We start from the raw sequence: 14171 nt of genomic DNA, 5'->3' as shown, positions 1-14171 counted from the left end.
CAAAGGTATTAAAAGTATTGCTGGATGAGGCATAAACTAGATAGATGAAGCCTGTCTCTTTACATTTTTAAATGTAACTATTCTTCAGTTATAGAAGTGTCACAGAATGTAACAGCTTTAACCTATTTATGGTAGTATACCATAGGCAGAATTTTAAGTTTATTTAATATGCACAAAGAAATAAAGCTGACAACTAAATAGTGGTTTTTATGGAGATAATCAGTCAGAGCAAGTTGTAAATTATTGTTCCACAGACAGTACAGACTTAAAGTCTCTCTGAGTTGCTTTTACACTTTCAGTGTTTTCTTCTTTCTCTGAAGAAAAGATCTGTTAAACTGATTAATAATCAGTCAGGAATGAAAAAGTGCATGTCGGTTACTTGTGCTATTTTTCCCCGTACATGTAACTATTCTCTGAATTAAAACCTACTACTTCGGATTTTTTTTTTTTTCTGAAGACGAAAGATTATTTACTGTGATTTCAGAATCACAGTAATTTATTGTTGAGTGTGTGATATGGTTTTAATGTCACTTCTGTCTGGCTAGTGGCATAAGGCCAAAAGGAAACGCCCAAGGCAAGTTCTTGTTAGGTTAGAGTACACACTATGTCATGTTGTATCACCTAAGCAATGGGTGACCTCACTACTGGCAGCAATGAAATATGTTTTTGTAAAAGATCCTAATCTTATGAGACTCTGGCTAAAAATATGGAGACTTTGGGTGGTAGTGCAGGTCTAAGCAGAATATAACAGACTTTTTTGAGACTGCAGTAAAAAACAAGTCATTGAATGGGATTATCAGCTCAATTTTTAAATGAAATAAGTTGCTTAGAATAAAAAGTTGAAAAGATTAATTTTAATTTAAATAAAAAATGTCAGCACTTCCAAAATGTTTAATTTTGAAAATGCTGGGGGTTTTACTATATTTTTCAAAATCCACTTTTTTCTTTATTTGCTCAGTTGTTAATTTTTTTCTTCTCTTCTCTTCTCTTCTCTTCTCTTCTCTTCTCTTCTCTTCTCTTCTCTTCTCTTCTCTTCTCTTCTCTTCTCTTCTCTTCTCTTCTCTTCTCTTCTCTTCTCTTCTCTTCCCTTCCCTTCCCTTCCCTTCCCTTCCCTTCCCTTCCCTTCCCTTCCCTTCCCTTCCCTTCCCTTCCCTTCCCTTCCCTTCCCTTCCCTTCCCTTCCCTTCCCTTCCCTTCCCTTCCCTTCCCTTCCCTTCCCTTCCCTTCCCTTCCCTTCCCTTCCCTTCCCTTCCCTTCCCTTCCCTTCCCTTCCCTTCCCTTCCCTTCCCTTCCCTTCCCTTCCCTTCCCTTCCCTTCCCTTCCCTCTCTTTTTCCCCACAGCCTACTTTCATAAATCATGTCAGTTTTTCTGCAAATCCATTTTTGGTGAATTAAGGTTCATCACTTTTCACTAGACATGCACTGTCACACAGAAGACTCAGTGAAACAGCAAGAATGCATTGTTTCTTTAGTATTAGAAGTAGAGAGTTCTGTGGGACAGATGTTCAGCCCAAGTCTGTATTTTCTGACTGGTCTTCACAGGTAAAGGTTGAGATACAAGATATTTACACAGACTTGAAGGATGGCATCTCTCTTATGCAACTCCTGGAGCTGCTCTCTGGAGAGGCTTTGCCCAAACCAAACCGGGGAAAGATGAGAGTGCATTTTCTAGAGAACAACAGCAAAGCCATCACATTTCTGAAATCCAAGGTAAGACAATATTGATATTAGAGATCACAATAGCTTGTGTATGATACTTACAATTATAGTACTATGCTCTTTATGATTTGCCCTGTAATACACAATAAGATAGTCTTTGAAGACAGGCCAGGGGTTTGATTAAAAGAAAAAATATATCTATCAGATTTAAATTTCGTTGTTACTTGAGTAACATGACTTATGAACAGCCAATGTTCCCCCAAAATGAGTCACACCCAGCTGAAAATGTACTGCATTTGTATATCTTTCCAGAAGTTATGTTTTCCCAGGTATTGGGGGACAACAAACATCATTAGGCAAAGGTGAAGCTACCTGGTATAAAAATGGAGATTTTAGAGCTCTCATTCTAACAGTTTCAGCAAGTCATTGCAGTGGTTTTATTCAGTTGTGTGTTCTCATTTCATCTACAAGTTAGTATGTCATTTTTTTTCTTTTCCAAGCAAACAATTTATTATAGACCTCTCTGGAAAATCATCACACAAAACTCTGGTATGAATTCCAGAGAAGCAGGGGGGTTTTACAGCAGGAGATGTGAGAAAGTATACAATGCCTGGATTTTTGCTAGTTACAAAACAAATGCATTATAGCACAGGGCTGCAGCTGACACATGCCTGCTGAGTGCACACACTGTGTAAAGCCCAGTGGTATGTGCACACCTGGGTTCTGCCAGCTGGACCAGCTGACCATCACTTGCCACATGAGTTCAGCCTCCAGGCTGCAGATAGCAAGAGCCAGTATAGCGTGCTCAGACTTCTTGATGAGATATCGCCTTGTTGGCATGAACCACAACCCTGCTTGCTGCCCAGGTAATAGTGGAAAAGGCAGCCATGGCTTGTTTAGCAGGGGATTTGCGCTGTTTGGTGACCCCAAGAACTATATACTGACAAGGTGGCTGGAGACCAGGCAGAGGAGATGGTCTCTGAGTTTGCCCTGACGTCATTCCTTTGGAGGAAAGGAGCACTGAATTCTGTTTCTTTCCTCTCCTTAAACACCAGCTTTCAAAACCTTTGTAGAAACTTCAAATCCTGGAGACCACCACCCCTTTTGCTGAAACTCATCCTTGGTGCACATGTGAGCTGGAGTATGAACACAGAAACATAAGATCATTTTGTTTGGAAGAGAACCTCAAGATCATCGAGTCCAACCATCAAAATAACACTGGCGCTAAACTATGTCCCTGAGAACCTCATCTGTGTGTCTTTTAAACAGCTCCAGGGATGGTGACTCAACCACTTCCCTGGGCAGCCTCTTCCAATGCCTGACAACCCTTTGTGTAAAGAATTTTTTCCTAATATCCAATCTAAACCTCCCCTGGCACAATTAGAGGCCATTTCCTCTTGTCCGGTCACTTGCTAGCATGGGAGCTCATGGTTATACATACAAATGCAGACATCACATTAGACCTGTTTCCTTAAGAAAATAGCCAGAACAACCTCCTCAATAACAGCTTGTTACACAGATATCTCCTTCAGAGAGCTGGACATATGTACTTTAATGCTGAATGGATATTGGTTTTTTTAGCAGGTACAAGTAAAAGTGATTGGTCCTGAGAATATCGTAGATGGTGACAGAACCTTAATCCTGGGACTTATTTGGATCATTATACTTCGATTTCAGATTTCATCTATCAAACTTGATAAGGTAAAACAGTGTCTCTGTCTTTTTGCCTGATTAGAGTATTTCAGAGATTTTGTAGAGTTTCATGCCAGAAAGGACCATTTCAGCCAGCAATTTCTAAAAGCAATTGAATCCATTTTGTAGTTTCTCAAAGAGACAGAAAACAGTAACTTATAGATAGGTAGGATATTCATGTTCTTCATGGTCTTCCACAAACATTTTACTGGCTTTTGACTCCAGAAATAATTTCTCTGATGACAGTACTCTCTAGATTTGGACTGCATGCTGCTCTTTCTCTCAAGAAAACTATTACTTTTAAAATTATTTAACATGCACTCTAAATAGATGAAAGATAAGATCCTGTGAAAGTATTATGGAATCAATTGATAATTTCTAACATTAGGCCTGGATACATTATATTCTGTTTCTTAATTCTAGATCATTGGTAAGAAAGAAAAAAAAACCCTGAGTCTTGCTTTTCACTTGATTTCTATAAAACTTGCAGTAGAGAAACACTTAAAAACTTTCTAACACCTGCATTTCATGTTATAATTTTTAAGTTCATTCAATTCAGTTTTACTTTAATAGAAAACTTCTACTTTCATGTTAAATTATCCTACCTTCATGGCAAATACAGTCTGCAAGTCATGATTTTGAGGGGTTTTTTGAACAAGGCAGAAGTTGTGCAAAATGATCTCTGGGAACTTAAGCATAAACCCCCTGATGCTGCTTGCATATATTGTTCATACTGATTTTTCTTTTCCCTGCTCTCTTCACAGGAAGAATTTGGAGGCAGAGCTGATGTTCTATTTGCCAATGAAGCCTTACTACTCTGGTGTCAGCATAAAACTGCCAGCTATTCCAATGTGAATGTGAAGGACTTCTCCAAAAGCTGGACTGATGGACTGGCCTTCAATGCACTCATTCATGCTCACAGGTAATATCTGATGGATCAGTTCAGGAGGAGTTCTAGCTCCAGCACAAGTTACTCCAGGGTCTGAATTACAAGTATTTGTCAAGAAACTGTTGCATTCTCTCTTTGCCCCTTTTCACTGAAGACTCTCCTTTCTTAAATGGATATTCTTTCTCTGAGGAAGGAAGAACCAAAAGCTCCTGTTTGGTAGGTCCTTTTGTTGGGCATAAAATTGAATTTCCAAGGGAACACCACACATCTGAACAAAACAGCCCAAGGCAGGAGAGAGAAACCACCTGGAAGAACCTTGAACATTTCTCCTATTAACAGTTCTGCTATATTTTCTGGCAGGAAACCATGGTGGGATCCTGTAGCTTCCCCAGCTGGGAGTCACGTCCCTTTTCAGAATTGCTTTGGTTTTCACAGAGTCACCTCACAAAATGGTTGGGGTTGGAAGTGACCTCTTTCTTGAACTGGGCAGCCCACAATTGGGCACAGTACTCCAGATGTGGCCTCACTCATCAGTGAAGAGGACGAATAAGTGAAAGGCAGAGATTTGCTGGGAGTGTTACTTCATTTTCATAAGGGACAATTTTCTCCCTCTTACATACTTAAGGGAGGTGATGTTCTTGAATGAAGCTCAGGGTCAGACAGAGTAATTTCAGTGTTAATGTCACATTCCATAACCTAATAAACAGTTTATGGTTTATAATCTGAAATAACTTACGACAAACATAAATCTTTCTTCCCATCCACACCCTGTTCTTTTCTTTGTCCAGGCCTGATCTTATCCACTATAGCTCACTGCGGCAGGACCAGCCCATCAAAAACCTGAACAATGCCTTTGACATTGCTGAAAAAGAGCTAGGAATCAGCAAACTGCTTGATGCTGAGGATGTGGCAGTACCCTACCCAGATGAGAGATCCATCATGACTTATGTGTCACTCTATTACCACTACTTCTCCAGACTGAAACAAGGCCAGACAATACAAAAGCGACTTAACAAAGTGAGTGCATTGCTGTCTTCAGAAGTCAAAAGTTTAATACCTACAACTAAATTCATGTTGGAAATGTTTTTCTTTGTTTTGGGGGGATTTTTTTGGTGCCAGTTCAACTTCAGGACCATTTGAACTGAATCAAATGGTACAGCCATTTGAAAGACCTTTTGTCATCACTTGAATCTTGAGAAGTGTCTGTAGGCTCTCTGAGCTCTAAAGGGGATTGAATTTGTCTCACTGAAAATGAATCCCTTTTTGACCTCACAGTTTCTGTTTGAAAACTGATGTGGCTCCAAGGCAGCTTGAGACATACAGATCTCATTAATCTTGGAAAGATTACTCCTAGGCAAAAGCAGACCTAGTCAGCAATTTTCTGTTTTAATAGGAAAGGTGATCCCTTATTCTATAAGACTACTTTGGATTTTTATTTCCTGTGAAAATTCTTATCCTTTCTAATTCCATAGTCTGGTATAAAATGAAGAAAAAAAAAAACTAGACCAAAAAAGCCACAGAACACAAAGCTATTTTTTTTTTCAGTTCCCACATTTTGTCTCACGTATGACCAGGAGTTATATTAAAAACTATTTGCAACCTGTTGATGGAAAACTGAAGGAATTTTGTGGTTGTTCCACTGAAGACCACTTTCCTTAGAGAGAATTTCATTTCTACATTCAGAATATTCTGGTTTTGTCAAAAATACAAACCAAGCAGCCTGCAGAAAGCCTACACATCCACATGGGTCCTACATGGACATCTGGACTCTGACAACTGCCTGTACAGTTCAGAGGGGGAATATATTGCTGAATGGGAGGCACAAGAATCCAAACTAAGACTTCCCTGGTGGAAACAAGGTGAAAAGCTTTTGCAAAGCAGGACTTGCCCAGCTACCGAAGTGATCTGGGACCAGAACAAGATGATCCCAAAACATGTATCATTAACAGTGGTGTTCTTTGAAGAGAAGTGTTAGCTGATAGCAGGACTTGGAGTTCTGTTTAAAGATTGGCCCTCAACGAGGAGAGTGGGCAGTAGGATTTGACTGGTCTACACATGAATCTCTGGATTTTGGCCACGAGACTTTTTTTCCTTCTGATAAACCTGAAATAGTCCTTGAATCACCACGCATGTATTAGAGGAACTATAGGGATCAAATAGGCCATAACTATTGTATTATGAAAACAAACAAACAGAACACAAACAAGTCCCCCCCCCCAAAAAAAAAAAAAAACAAAAAAACCAAACAAAAACACACACACACCAAAAACAAAACAAAACAAAAAACAAACAAACAAAAAAAAAACCAAAACACAACAACCAAAACACAACCAGAAAGAGTATTTCTTACTCTGTCCTTTTTTTCAGTTCATGTTGTGCTCCACTTTTTTTTTTTTTTTTCCATTTTGTATAGGTATATTTATTCTTTTGTTTCTGTCTCTACACTTACCTGCTTCTTTTTCTCTCTCTGCCTCCTTCCCTATTTTTAGCCTCTCTGTAATGTTACAATCCTGTCCTCCTGCATATTTGACACACACATTCAGAAGGAAAATGGAACAGATGTTAATCTCTTCATGTCCTGAGTCCCCTCAAGTAGGCAGCTCTGAATTTACTAATAGGATTGAGGAGGGAAGCCCGAATGTGCCAAGAAAGCCTTTGAATTCAGACTAAGTGTATGACCAGGGTGACAGAGAGAATCAGCTCGGGGAGGTCAATCTCCTTGCTCCCTCCCATGTGAGGTGACTATGCATTTGCTAGGATCTTTCAGCGAGAACTGGGTACGATGGCAGAAAATACAGAAGGGAGCCCTGATGTCACGGGCTGCTTTTCCTGCACTAAAGGTCGGTGCTGTTTTACTCCTCTTCCAACATGGTGACACTTATTCATTGCCAAGTGCGCTTTCTGGTAGGTAAAAGCAGATTACCACTTGCAGGGACTGGGGCTTTGCTCAGTGTCACCTCTCTCACTAATCTGCCTGGCTGGAGCAGGCGGGCTCAGGGGAATGACAGGAGCTGAACCTTGTTCAGCATTAAACCTGACACCTGCAGGAGGGCTACTAAGTTAGGGTGAGGAAAAGAAGTGTAATGTGAAGTAAAAAGACAAAGATGGAAAAAAATGTAAAATGGAAAGAAAGGGTGATTTCATTCTAACACTTTTAATTTATTTATGGATCTCATTCTAAATGTTTGCTCCAGTGTTTACCTGAACTTGAAATAAAGGCAGGTCAGACCAGAAATGAAACAGATAAATCTCCTGGACTTGGAAAATTAGTATTGAATCAGAGTTAATATCCTTACCAAACCCCTGTTTGACTATGGAATATTCTCTAATAATTTATATAAGGAAAAACAGCTCCAACATAAGAGATTGAGAAGGGACTGTTTGACCACAGTTTGCTGTGGGCATGTGAGAGAATCAGGATTTTGTCAGCTCGTCTCCTACAGCCTAACCATGGTGAAGCTGAGAGGGTGTAACTGCGTATTAAATGAGATTTAATTGTTTCAGTTTTAGGAATGAGACTGGGGAAAAAAAAAAAAAAGTCTGTTTTTTTTGTTGTGAAAAAAAAATCTGAACCCTCAGTCTGGGATTCTTAGTTTCTAGTCAGCTCACACAGGAACTGCTGACAGTCTCCATGTGCATGCTGTTTATTCCAAAATTAACCTTTTCTTAAAAATTGAAACGAGACATTAAATAATATTTATTTATCTGTGTTTTATGGAAGGTTATTCTAGGATTTCACGTGGCCTCAGATGTGACAGCTACTACCACATTGCTATAAAAATGTGATGACTGTGGCAACCTGCTTGTTAAATACTATTTTCCTGATACATATTCAACTATTTGAATCCTAGGCTTGGTTTATGAAGATGTTGTTTTCTGTTCACCCACTTTGCTTCATTCTGCTTCTTATGTGGCTTGTAACTTCGTATTCCCATCACAGATCGTGTTCTTCCTGAAGGAGATAGATGATTTGAAGCTTCTATATGAGCAGATGGTCTCTGACCTCCTGAAATGGATTAAACAGAAGGTGATGGAACTGGATGACCATCATTTCCCAAACAATCTTCAGGAAATGTGGCTGCTCATGGCCAACTTCAAGACCTTCCGGACTGTGGAGAAACCCCCCAAATATCAAGAGAAGGGCATGATTGAAGCTCATCTCTTTAACATTAGGACCAAGCAGAGAGCCAACAACCAATGGCCATACTTGCCCCCAGAGGGAAGGACACTGCAGGATGTGGAAAAGCAGTGGATAATCCTGGAAAAGTCAGAGCACAATCGAGGGAAAGCCCTGCAGAAGGAGATGCTGAGGCTAGAAAGGCTGGAACAGCTAGCTCAGAGGTTCCTCAAGAAGGCAGCCCTGCGTGAGTCCTACTTGGAAGACATGAGGAAAGTGATTGGGAAGCAGGACTTCTGGCCAGAGAGTGCAGACAGGATGGAGGCTGCCAGTAAGAAGCTGGAAGCCATTGTAGCAGATGTACTGCCCAGGAAGGAGCGCTTCACAGCTTTGGATGAAATGGCCACAGTCATCAGACAGGAGAATTATCATGGCAAAGATCAAATTGTGAAGAAGTGAGTGGCGTTGTGATACTGTATAGTGGTGGGGGTCAAAATTAGCTGAAATTCTGTGGTGTGGTGGAAGAAAACATTGCTTTGACCTATTTTGTAATTGTGGCCTGTCCTCTTGCACTAGTGGTACAAGTTGCATGTGTTCATTTAGCTCCTCTAAGGCTGCGAACACTGAAAATCTCCAAGTGCTGCCCAAAGTCTTTGTTCCAAATTGGTAATTTCTTTCCCTTCCTTTGTAGGCAAAACAGCATTTCAAAGCAATGGCAGGATCTTCTGGATCAGCTGCAGAGACGACAACATTCCCTGGGTACAATGCAGGAAATTCTGGGCCTCCTGAGGGATATTGATGCCATTACAGAGGAGCTGAAAGAACTGCAGGTACTGAGCCTTCTCCACAGGCACACAGCTTGCACTGCCTAAAACCCCACCATGTTCCAGGGACTGCAGGGTGCCAACAGAAGATAAGTTTATCAGCTATAGAAAAAAAATACACTGTTTTTACTTAGATGCCTAAACGTGCATTGCAGGTAACTAGATGAGAAAAAAATGGCTTTGCTACAGGAGCTCTCCCTAATCAGAAAGACAGATACAGTGTTACAGGGGGTGCATGACAGGTTCAACTTATATAGTAAAATAAAGACAAAAAATATTCTCACTGAATTTAGAATTGTGGAAGCAAAAATGGAATAAAAGAGCCTCCTGTTCCCATGCCACATAATTCTTCTGGATTACCTTCAGGAAGTACCTCCAGGGACTAGCTCCAGGAAATAACTGGTTTCATATTGATTCTGTAATGGCAGAAAGTATATATACATCCTTTGGTCTTGCCTTGTCTTATTGAAAGACAGAAAAATCCTTATGACTACAGGTTGGCTTGTACCCAAGTTGGAAGAGTCTCTATCAAGTTGTGAATTTGAAATTAAAGATAAGAGCTATCTGTAAGTTATGAATATCTCTGTTCTCGTGATAGTCAGCAAAGAATGCCTAGTGGTAATAATGTGGTTGGAACCATGAATGCCTAATGGTAATAATGTGGTTGGAACCATGGTAGCCTGAGGATATGGGAAAAGATTGGTAAGGAAAGATAACATCCTACAAAATTGATACAATTAGATAAAGGACAGACTTTCAAGCACTTGGTAACTTCATCAATTAAGTATTACGAAGTATTTATTTTCGTCATTTAGACAGCAAAGGCAAGTTCCTCAAATAAAAAACTTTGCAGTCAGAACATATCATAAAATGGGATGTTGTAGAATTCTTGAAATACAGACTGTGAATCAATCTGCCTACAGGTGGGTGTATAGCAACGGGCTGTTTCTTGAGGCCGTGAATTCTAAGACCTTGGGCGCTTATCAACAGAAATGACTTAGGTGTGAAAACAGATGCTTATTTGAAGAGACCATTACTTGCACTGAAGTGGATAGAAACTCTTCATTGTTTCCATTAGCTTGTGAACTAGAAAGAAAAGTATGATTCTTCTAATTAGGCAGCTTTTTTAATTTACCTAGCTGACATAATTCTTTTACGTTTAGAAGTTCTGAGAGTCAATAAGAACCTTTAAACTGATTTCTTTGTACTGAGTCCTTGGATGCACTCTCTGCCAATGCTTTCTGTTTCTCACTTTGTTTGCAGGTGCTAGTGAATTCCCAGGATTGTGGGAAGCAGCTCCTGGAAGTAGTAGATTTGCTGCAGAAGCACAACTTGCTTGACTCACAGATCTCTTCCTATGATGATAGATTGACACACATCACCCAGAGGACAACTGAAATCAGCAAGGATAGCACAGTTAAACCAGAAGTGCTTCACGCAAAAGTTCAGATGCTTCGTCAGCTGTATCAGAACCTTATAGCTCTGAGCAAGTCACGGTAAGGCTGTGCTTATGGCTCTGTTCTTCCTGATTAGGATGGTCAGTGACTCACTTAATCAGAAGACAAAGCTTCCCAGTATTTGAAATTTTTCATTTCTGCATTCATAAAGGCATAACCCAAGCAACTTGAGTAACTTGATTGCAGCTGACTGCAAGAGATCACTTACTTGCAAAGCTAAATAATAGCTCCATTTTCAGCATCCATTTTTATTGTTTTATGTGAAGTCTCAATAGCATATGTTTATCTCCCAATCTTCTAGAAGAAGAGGGAGATGTAATGTTGTTTCCTTTGTCTTCTTCCATGAATACATTAATCTGTGGCAAAAAAAAAACCAAAACAGTTACAGGCATTCAGATTTTGGATTTTCTAAATTCTTCTTTGATTATGCTACCATTGTCTCTATGGGATCCTAATTCTGACTGAGATATGCGTTTTGTTTCTCCATTTTAGGAAATCGCAGCTAGAAGAGGCTTTGAAGCTTTTTGAATTCTTCCGTGACTGCAAAGAGGAAGAATCATGGATCTCTGAGAAATGGAAGCTAGCAAGAACAACAACATTAGGGAAAGATGTCAGCCAGATTACAGCCTCTATTCAGAAGCACAAGGTTATCTTACTTTGCTAGGGGTGTCTTGTCTTTATATTATAGCAAGATTTTAGAACATCTATATCCTTCACTTCAGTCAGTGCAACACTTATAAGAAAACTGTCAAACCACTCATTATCTCAAGTGTCATAACCACTGTCTAGAGTTTTTAAAAAATGTATAGATTTTTCCCCAAGAAGGGGAGCAAAGGGTGGAGAAGGAATATATATCATACTGGATTAGAAGTGCAACTCCTAATGAAGACACTGGGCTTGGTTTTAGCTCACTTTGGATGGGAGGGGAAAAAAGGTTGATAGTTTTTTGTTTTTCCCACTCCACTTTCCTGGTCAAAAGAGATGTGGGGAAAGAAAGAGATGGTGTAAAAGAGATGGATATCAGCAGGCAGGATGGATCACATGGTGTGATTTTACAAATCGGTTACCACTTTCCCTAAGAGCTTGCTGTGGGCTAATATAAAAAGTTTAGCTGTATGAGCTACTGGATTCTTACAGCAAAGAATCATTGTAAACAAGTGAAGACACTTGTGGATTTGAGAACTTGCATGACAAAACTGAAACAGGAGCCTCTTCTGTAATTTTAACGTACATCTCTGTGTATCTGTGTATTTGTTGCTTCTGGAAGGCATAAGCTGAAGTGGTGAATGACAAACAAGTATCTACTTCAATGAAGACTGCATAACAAACTTCACATCAAAAGCAAAAAGTAGGGACAGTAACTTGGGTGTGGGGAGCCCAGAGGCAACCATCTCAGGGCTCAGGGAGAAGTCATAGGCATGGATAAAACAGAGGGCTCTTGGAAATGTGTATTACAGTAGTGGAGAACAGGACTCTCTCTTTGCTCCAGCTGGTGGGCAGTGAGTTGTGCTCACAGGTCTCCTGTCCTTCTGCCAGGCTCTTGAAGCAGAGTGCAACTCCCACAGGGCCGTATGTGCAGATGTGATGAGAAGGGGCTGGGATCTGAGCCAGAAGAACCCAGCGCGCCAGGTGGACATTCTGAGGCAGACAGACAACCTGCAGAAGTTGTGGCAGCAGCTCCAAGATGAGGTGGCAGATCGCAAAAGCCGCCTGCAGGCAGCAGCTCTCATCAAACAGGTATGTGTGGCTCTGCTGTGGTGCGTGGTATAGGGTACATGAAGGGGGTTCAGTTCTGCCCCACACCCCTGCATGCAGGGCAACAGCAGCAGGAAGTCTTCAGGTGTCAGTCTTCAGAAAGATCTCCAGCAGATCAGTCTCATCCCCTCTGCAAGCCAGCTGGCAGTAGATTTGAATGGCTGGGAGATGCTCTCAATTAAAAACACTAATGGAAATAACTCACATAATACTGCTGATGTAGTCATTTATGAGTGTGGGATCTGGGTGGCTGTGTGACACTTTTCTATACAAAAAAACCCAAACCAACAACAAAACAAACATGTCATAAGTTCATGGATTGACCATGATCTCCTTGAAGCCTGCAAAACATTTGACCCTGCCATTCTGACCTACACAGATCTTTTACACGTACAAACATTCACAAATCTGCAGATAAAGAGCTCTTATAAAATCAGCATTCACAAATCATATAACAGTATCACAAATGTTCTTATTATTGTCCTTTCCTACATTTTTGCTCAATCTGTTGTTCCCATGAGACATTTGAAACAAACTCTTTGTTTGTTGTTGGACTGTTCCTTAGAACCCTTAGAAAGTATCTTCTGTAATTACATGGTGTCTACCAACCTCATCATGGGTTCCTTTTCCTGCTGCCACTAAACACCATAAAGTTCTAGTTAGTAAGAAGGTTTTAAAGAGGTATACAGGCAATCCTTCAATCTATTTAGTCACTGTGATGCTGTCAATTCTCTGTGACTGGTATTATTATAAAATTCATCATGGATTTAGAGCTCTGGAGCTACCTTATTCATAGATTTCACAATGCCTGCAAGTAACCAAACAGCTACAAACCTAATGTCATTTCTGGCTAATTCATGACTTTCAGAAGAGAATGGAGTTGGGTATGATACTTGCAGGATGAAACCCAGCGTTTTCTTCTCCTGTGTTTCCTTTAGTACTTTGCTGATATCAATGAAGCAAATTCATGGTTGCGAGAAAGGCAGCCCCTTCTGGCCAGCAAAGACTATGGAAAAGATGAATCGAGTGCCGAAGCACTTTTGCATCGTCACTTGCGCCTGGAGAAGGAGATTGCAGCCTACTCCTCTGAGATGAGACGCCTGAAAGAGCAGGCTGAAATTGCAGTACAGCAAGCTCCAGCTGCAGTAAGTAGATGAGATGTTGTATTATATTTTCTTGAGGAACGTAAATGAAATGGTTTTTAATTATGTAAAATACTATGATTTTGGCAGAGTAGAATATTCCAAATAACATAAACAAGAGCATTTTTTTAGTTCAGAAGAAACTTTGAATTAGAACAGAAGAAATTTTTTTAGATGACAAAGAAGTTTATTTGGCACTCCTAGCCCACCTAGTTAGTGTTCTGTGAAATGCCGGAAATATGCTCATCTATATTAGTTCTCTCTACCAGTTCCCACAAATCCCTTCTCACACTTCATTCTCTCAACAGTATTCATTTAAATCAGCTATAAAGAGCAGACATTTAATTTTGTTTGTTTGTTTGTTTGTTATCCTAATGTACTGGTGAACTACCTCACAGCTTCAGGAACAATTGTGGGATGGGTGTTGGGCACATGGCATGAAGATGCCCCTCTTTTTCTCTGGCTAGAAAGGAAACTTTTGAATGGAGGACAGCCCATTTGATAACAAAAGTCATGAGAGACGAATTATACATTTCATAGCTTGCTTCTTTCAGACTTCTGTGATCACTCAATATTTAGTTAAATCAGTCTGAGAGCTATGAGCACAACTTTGGGTCTTTCTTTTAGCTCATCATTT

General features: G+C 40.1%; 1 protein-coding gene across 2 annotated transcripts in view; it reads left to right on the top strand.

Annotated features, from left to right (window-relative positions):
• SPTBN5 (spectrin beta, non-erythrocytic 5) overlaps positions 1–14171 on the top strand; it is a 103935-nt gene that overhangs the window by 7041 nt on the left and 82723 nt on the right. For both annotated transcript variants that reach the window (XM_071809212.1, XM_071809211.1), the window contains exons 5-14: positions 1542–1709; positions 3240–3359; positions 4115–4272; positions 5028–5256; positions 8180–8811; positions 9048–9186; positions 10444–10676; positions 11130–11283; positions 12174–12374; positions 13331–13537. In XM_071809212.1, coding sequence (XP_071665313.1) covers positions 1542–1709; positions 3240–3359; positions 4115–4272; positions 5028–5256; positions 8180–8811; positions 9048–9186; positions 10444–10676; positions 11130–11283; positions 12174–12374; positions 13331–13537 — 2241 coding nt within the window. The remainder of the gene's footprint in view (positions 1–1541; positions 1710–3239; positions 3360–4114; positions 4273–5027; positions 5257–8179; positions 8812–9047; positions 9187–10443; positions 10677–11129; positions 11284–12173; positions 12375–13330; positions 13538–14171) is intronic.

This window comes from Patagioenas fasciata, chromosome 5, assembly GCF_037038585.1.
Source record: "Patagioenas fasciata isolate bPatFas1 chromosome 5, bPatFas1.hap1, whole genome shotgun sequence".
Lineage (NCBI taxonomy): Eukaryota > Metazoa > Chordata > Aves > Columbiformes > Columbidae > Patagioenas > Patagioenas fasciata.
Note: the sequence above shows the minus strand (reverse complement) of the source record. Positions and strands in the feature narration are given on the sequence as shown.